This window comes from Littorina saxatilis, linkage group LG3 (genome assembly GCF_037325665.1).
Source record: "Littorina saxatilis isolate snail1 linkage group LG3, US_GU_Lsax_2.0, whole genome shotgun sequence".
NCBI lineage: Eukaryota > Metazoa > Mollusca > Gastropoda > Littorinimorpha > Littorinidae > Littorina > Littorina saxatilis.
Window position 1 is genome coordinate 38,523,056 of NC_090247.1, and position 7,500 is coordinate 38,530,555.

Sequence of the window (7,500 nt, forward strand, 5' to 3'; positions counted from 1 at the left end):
ATTCTTTTGCCAACCGAAATGACATTTGCTGTTTGTGTGAAAATGTTGGCATTTTAAGTGTTTTAACTTTCTTCTGCCGTTGAGCGGCATATACACTGAATGTAAACTTCATAAGCAGGGGGAAGTGATTATTTCCTTCATTCGTTGGGCACCTGCGAAGAGCTTATTGTTGTTTTGTCTGTTCGAAAATCTTGACATTTTAAGTGTGAATGAGTAATTTCTTTTGCCGATGAGCATGTTTTTGAATGTGACTTCATAGGCAGAGGAAAATGAGTATTTCTTTCATTCTTTCGGCAATTGAAATAACTATACTTTTGCCACGGATAACTTTTCTTAATAGTTTATCATTTGATAATTTTAATTATTTTTTTTCATTTTTTTCTGCAATATAACTTATTAAAATTGGGAAGTGATGAATTTGTCTAAAGCATTTTGGAGAAAGTCACATTGTAAAGGAACGTAAGACAACAAGAAAAGAAGATTTCTGCTGAAATATTAACCATGTTTTGTAAAACACTAAAGCGCTTCTCTCATACACACACAAACACTCGCACGAACGCACGCATGCACGTACGCACACACACACACACACACACACACACACTCACACACACACTCACACACATATACACACCCTGACACAATTAACGCCGCGCGCACACATAGGCTACAAAAACACAGACACACACAAGCACACACACACAGACACAGACACAGAAAGACACACACACACACAGACACACACACACACACACACACACACAAAACACACACACACACACGAACACAAACACTATTGGTATTACCATTATTATATGACAGGTTGACAGATCTACCATTGCTTTTTATGTCTCTCGGAGAAGGAGAGAGAGAGAGAGTCTGGAGTCTGGAGTCTGGATGGTTTATTGATTGGGCCTTGGGCCCATTTCAATTCGGGGTGTACACATTTTCATCATTCATGCTTCATGAAAAATAATCATTGTAATATTAATCATAATAAAAAAAATCATCATCATCGTAATGACAGTCGACATGGCGACAGTGGAAACAGGCATTTACAACAGCAAAACGTTTGGAAAAGGACAGTAAGCATCAGCACAAAATCCAGTCTCTGTCGCACTTCACTCATGTCTCTCTGTCCTCTTTCCGTCCATCCATCCATCCATCCATCCATCCATCCAGCCAGCCATCCATCCATCCATCCTTCTATCCATCTCGTGTCCCTCTGTCCTCCATCCATCTAATCAACCGTCTGACTGTCCAACCATTCATCCGTCATCCATCTATTCATCACTCCATCTATCCCTTCACATGCCCTTTCACACGCAAATCTGCAAGCAGTTATATGCATAATCGTTGCATCTCTGATACATAGCATCGCATTAACGTTTTCAAAAAAGACAAAACTTTATTACTGTTTTTTAAGCAATCGACAAAAAACAGCAAAAATAGCATACACATAAAACAAGATCGTGCAATATCTCATATTCACTGTCCCCACTCACTGCGTATTTTAAACGCGTTCATGATGAAGGTTGCAAGTCTAAGTAATATTGGTCTGTTTGGTGTCGCTAGAAGTAGCGCCAGTTTAAAGCTTGATGGGCGGTTGTAATATTTTGCAGGTATGTAGTACTCGCGAATACCAGCATATTTTGGACATTTCAAAACAAAGTGAATTTCATCTTCGGTCTCGTTTGCGCAGAATGGACACAAGTAATCTTCAGCAGTTGACGACCGAGTGTGTCGTAATCGATGCACTTTGAGTGGCGAGACACCAAGTCTTAACCTAATCAGGCAGTTTCTTGCTTTGACGTGCTTCAGGTCATTTAAGTATGAAGACATAGATAAGGCTGACTTGAAAGTGCTATAGAAAAGGAATCGTTCTTTACTTTGTACTGTTTCTATCCACTCTTGCTTGTATAATGTGACTAGTCTGTTCTTGAATTCCGTTATGAACGCATTTTCATTTCCAACGCCTTGTTGAATCCAAACTTGGTCAAAGCCGTATTTGTACAGCACATAGCAAACTGATGACGCCCATGTTCTTTTATTTTGTTCGTGTAAATAAAGCAGCATTTTATAAGCTTTTTGTGGCAATCGATGACTAGGCATTTTCAGGATGCGCAACCAAAATCGTATGGACTTAACAAACGTGTTGACAAATAACGGGTGTCTGCCAGTTTCTCCATACACAAGTGTGTTTGGTGTTTTCATGCTTGTGTTCAGAAACCTCTTAAGGGCAAACAGATGCACCTTTTCGATAGGTGAATGGTCTGCATCAAGGCCCCAGACTTCTGCCGCATAATTGAGCATGGGCTGGATCTGGGAGTCGAAAAGTTTATAGAATATGTTTGGTGATCTTTCTCCTAGAGTCCACAGTACCTTAAAAATACCAATCACACCCTTTCTTGCACGCAGCGCTAAATCGTTCAGCGTGTGAGAAAATGTCAACCTTGTAGAAAAGTAAATTCCTAAGTATTTATACATGTTCACAGTTTCCATTTCGATATTGCCATACATCCATTTTTCAATCGCTGCAATGTGACCACCATTTCTGAAGATAACTATGTTAGATTTTTCTAAATTAACAGTCAAGCCAAGATTACAAGCAGTTTGGTATAGCACGTTTATCTGGTTCTGTAACCCACACACAGTGTCGGAAATCAAAATAACGTCATCTGCGAACATGAGAATCAATATCTCAATAAAATCTGGGATAAGTTGTATACCGTGTCGTCCTTTTCGCTTGATTTCGTCCGCCAATTCGTTAATGAAAAGTGAGAACAAAATTGGACTATTTATTTCTCCCTGCTTCAGGCCTCTCGGACACATGAAAAGGTCAGTGACCTCTGCTCCTGCCCTAACTTTTGCTTTAACAACGTTGTACATACTAAGTATGGCTTGGTACATTTTACCTTTTATTCCTTTGCTTTGCAACACCTTCCACAGCTTTGTACGGTCTACTGAGTCGAAGGCTTTCTTGAAGTCAATAAAAGCAACGTATAGTTTTTTGTGTGACAGTAACTGTCTTTGTACCATAGCAAATAGAGTAAAAATATGATCGGTCGTACTGTACTTTTTACGAAAGCCAGCTTGACTTTCATTTAATAGGTTGTTGGATTCTACCCAACTTGTTAGTCTTTTGTTTATGATAAAGCTGTATAGTTTGCTGCAAATATTAAGTAATGATATGCCTCTATAATTGTCTGGATTGTTAATATCCCCTTTTTTATGAAGAGGGTGAATGATGGATTCAGACCAGTCTTCAGGATATGAACCTGATGTAAACAGTTTGTTGAAGAACCGGGCTAGGAATGGTACAACATGAAAAGCTGAATTTTTGAAAAGCTCACTAATAACACCATCTGGTCCTGCAGCTTTACCATTTTTTAATGCTCGTATGGCTTCGTAAACCTCTGTTTCTGTTATGTCATATTCCAGCATCTGGGTAGTCTCTAGTTCATTTTCATCTACTACCTCTTGTGCTTCGTCAACAGTAGTATTGTTTGCGTCCGTTTCTGTGAATGTGTTGAATACATTGTAAAAGTGTTCATACCATTGTTCAGTTTCTATTGTGTTAGCATTAGTTGTTTTCCTTGATAAAGACCTTATGGTTCTCCAGAATGTTTTAGGATCTTTGCCACTTTTTTGCAACAGTTCAATTGTTGCTTGTCTGTGGGCAACTTTTTTGCATCTGTTAAGTTCGTTGTACTCATTTCTGTTTTGTGTGTACACAAGTTTGTCTAAATTACCGTTGTGGACATTTCGTAAGTCATGTCTTACAGCTTGCCTCTTCTCTTTGCATTCAAAATCAAACCATGCCTGTTTACGTTCTTTTCCTATTGTTATACTTTTTTTCATGCATTCGCCAGCTATAAGCAGTCCTTCTGTAAACTTTCTAATCGAGGCATTTACATCCATGTCTATTTTGCTTTCTGCTTCAATAAAACAGTGTTTTACCTCTTCAGAAATTACACATGCCATAAATTCTTCCCTTTTATCTGGGCACCAAACGAGTTTGTCAATTCTATACGTCCCTGGTTGTTTTCTATCCAACTCATGTATTTCACTTTGTATTTGAATGTAGCACTCGACAGGCATATGTTTTGACTCAATTTTTTCCGCTACGTGCACTCTGATGTGCAAATCAAGGAGGAGTCTGGAGACAATAATATAGTCAATCACACTACAACCCGAGGTGGATATATATGTGAAATTCCCACGCTCGTCACCCTGGCCACCGTTCAAAATTTTCAGATCGAACTGTTCGCAGACACTGAGTAAACATTTACCATATTCGTTCAGTTCTTTGTCTTTTGAGTTCCGTTTCACACAGTCTTTTTCTACGTAATCCTCGTGTATCGAAAAAATGTCGAGATTCTCATCGAGAAGTGTTTTGTGCACCGCATTTCTCGAACTTGTTCTGGCATTTAAATCACCAATTAATATAAAAGGGAGGTCACCACAGTCTTGTATAATATCCATCATGCAATGTTCAATGACAGCTATGCCATTCGAAATGTCCGTTTCTCTGTAATACACAGAATTGATTGGGGGCACGTACACACCCAATAAGATCACGTCCTGGTCTGTGGCCAAGAGACTCTTCGACAACTTTAGAATTATCATGTTGTCGTATTCTGTTTCTATTCTAGTCACAAAGCGGGACAGTTCTTTTCTGACAAGCAGAGCAGTTCCTCCGGAAAGGCGTGCAGTTACACTATCTGACAGTTTTATGCCTGGGGATACAAATACTTCATGAGTCGGGAATATCAAAGTCGGAAAAGTTATTGAAAAAGTTTCCACGAGTAGCACAAAATCAAATGTTGATAGATATGAACCTATATCTGGATCATAGAGGCGTTTTAGACCTTCAAGATTATACGTCAAGAAACTTACGGTTTTAGTCGAATGGAGTTGATTAACAGGGGCCCGGCCGACATCCTATCTAGCGCCTTCGCCTTCGTCTGTGACCCTATTGGTAACCGTGGGTACTGGCGTCGTGCTGTGGACCCCACAGTCAGCAAGAGTCATCTGGCGCTTGTCCATTCCCTCCCTCACAGTCTGAGCTCGTGCTCGAGTGAGGGGGCGCTTGTCAGGCACCTCGGCGATGACGTCGTTCTCCTCTGCATTGTGTTGTGTCGCGGGTGACACCTCTGTTGCTTGTGCAGTGGTGTCCGTGGCGCCTTGTATGGAGAGCTCTAAAGCTCGCAGGTTTCCCTCCTGTACGTCGTCAGACTCGTCTCCACTAGTCTCCACCAGGGCTGCTGATCCGGACGGATCTCCTGCCTCCACTGTATCCCCGTTGACCTCCTCAGTTGGCCCCACACCAGCCGACATCTCTAGGCTGTGCGTTGAAGCGTCGTCTGGGTTGACCTTGGTCTCCTGCTGCTGGGCCGCTGCCTGGTGTGTGTTGTCGGTACCTTTACTGATAGCTGGCGCGTTCCCTGGCTGACTGTCTTCGTCTGGGCTGCTGTATGTCTTTCTAGCTGTGGTCTCGTCTTCCATCTGGTAGTCTCGAGGTGCTGTAGTTCGTAGGTCGGCCTTTCCTGTCTCTGGGTACCGTGTATTCTCGCGTGATGTTGCGGAGTAAGTCTTTGAGTTGGGGGCGCTTTGTGGGGTCCTCCATGCCTCGGGCTCTTGGCGATGCAAGTAGGCGTCCCAATCTTGGTAAGAGCTCCTGTCATACCAATCATGGTTCCAGTCGTTGGTGTTGTAAGGGTCTGCATTGTACTGGTGGCTGTGGGAGTCCCCAAACATTCCGCTTTGATAGCGCTGCTCTGTTGAGTACTGTGTCGGCACTGCATCTGTATCATAGCGATTCGTGTGTTCATCCGACTCTTGGTAGGATCTCCTGTCATACCATGCTTGGTTAGTGTTCTTGGGATTGTAGTCCTCAGCTGTGTTGTGGCGGTTGTAAGAGTCCCTGCGGGATCTGCTATGTGAGCGCTGACCTGTAGTTTGTCTCCACTGCTGACCGCCCTCGCTGTCTCTGTTGTAGTCGTTTCGTGAGCTGTGCTGCTGCGCGTGTAGATTTCGTCTCCCTCTCCCAAAGGATGAACTCCGGTTGTAATGCCGCTGTTGTAGTGGGCCATCTACAACGAGTTTGTTGCCCCTGTAGTAAGCTTTCAGCCCTCTGTCACGATGCTCCTGGATGATGTTCTGTTGTCTGGTAGTGAGGTCAGCTGCTACAGTGATGTTCTTCCTTCTAAGCGCTTCTCTGCCTGTTGTGAGCACTTCTAATTTGTCGGACCATCTTGCAAATCTTGCAATCATTGGTTGTGGCCTTGCTGGGTTGCTGTCGTGCTTTTTGTTTCCAAGGCGATGGGCACGCACGATGTCTGTCCTGTCCCAATGTTTTTCTGGAACAGTATCTCTTAAAACGTCCAGCACCTTGGTGACGCACGTATAGTAGTCTTCGTCTGCGGACTGTGCTATGTTGAAAAACTTCAGATTGTCACGTCTAGAAAAGGCTTCTAGCTTGTCTATCTTGTCGTCTAGTTCTGCAGCGGTTTGATTAAGTCTCTCTTCAAGGGTTGTAACTGCAGCGTGCGTATCCCGTGTTTCCTGCAGCATAGAGAAGTAGTTTTGTTCTAAGTCGTCTGCTTTTGACTGTATGGACTGAATCTGCTTTCTGACGTCACTGAACGAGCTGTCCATTTTGGTCATCAGTTCACTGTTCAGAGATTGAAACTTTCTCTCCTGTGTGTCAAAGAGTCTCTGCATTGTTGCTAGGTCCAGCGGACCCCCTTCCACTGCACTGTGCTGGTGGAGATTATGTTGCTGTACACCACCATAGTATGAGGGCGTAGATGCTGGTACTGATGCTGGCACCACCCACGGGTATGGGTCCGCCCCTCCCGACACAGCTGGGTAGTTGTTGTGGTTGGCCAGGTATCTGAGGTAAGTATTTCTCTCTTCTCCTGACCTCGCTGGCCCAGGGTTGGCCTCCACATCGCCGCAGGAGAGCAAGTATCCAGCAATGAACACGAACGCACTCATTGTGAGCAGCGGAAGTGTAAGCATGCTTGCTTGTTGTGGGCTGATGCAAAGCTTATATCTCGCATGTTCTTTGCTCGACTGTGTTGCGTTTCTTTTCATGCTCAGTATAACTGCAAGTTCGAGCCACGACCGCCGCAAACTGTCAACGCACGGGGAAACAGTGAGTGAGTTGTAGTCTGTACTGTCACACACTGCCACAACAATAAACAATGTCGTCAGCATCGTGGTCCGAACGCTACTCACTGGCCAGTGCACGTGCAGCGAGTGTTTTTGGGCTGCCTTTTCTTTACTCTTTTTGCTTCTTTGACTCATGTAGGAAAGAAAAGTCCAATAAAATCCGCCACAAGCCATTCTGGCACTCAGATCTGGCACCTTCATGTTCCTTTAGTGCTCCCACGCAAGTCAGTATAAAAAAGTATCCACTTAGGAACTTTCTTCCGCTAAAAATTAGCAAGTTTTGCGGAGCAAATTTTGTGCGACTGCTCGGTCCCGGCACGC

The 7,500-nt window shown here is 43.5% G+C and overlaps 1 protein-coding gene across 2 annotated transcripts in view; it reads right to left on the bottom strand.

Moving 5' to 3' along the window:
- The window catches only part of LOC138962315 (uncharacterized), a 17,439-nt gene that overhangs the window by 9,930 nt on the left and 9 nt on the right, over positions 1 to 7,500 (bottom strand). Inside the window, exons 1-2 of one of the 2 annotated variants that reach the window (XM_070334084.1) lie at positions 4,900 to 7,500; positions 807 to 1,331 (exon numbers count right to left, since the gene is read on the bottom strand). The exon at positions 4,900 to 7,500 is cut by the window's right edge and continues 9 nt beyond it. In XM_070334084.1, the coding sequence (XP_070190185.1) occupies positions 4,945 to 7,380 (2,436 nt within the window). In that variant the 5' untranslated portion in view covers positions 7,381 to 7,500 and the 3' untranslated portion in view covers positions 807 to 1,331; positions 4,900 to 4,944. The remainder of the gene's footprint in view (positions 1 to 806; positions 1,332 to 4,899) is intronic. The other variant, XM_070334085.1, reaches the window with a different exon arrangement.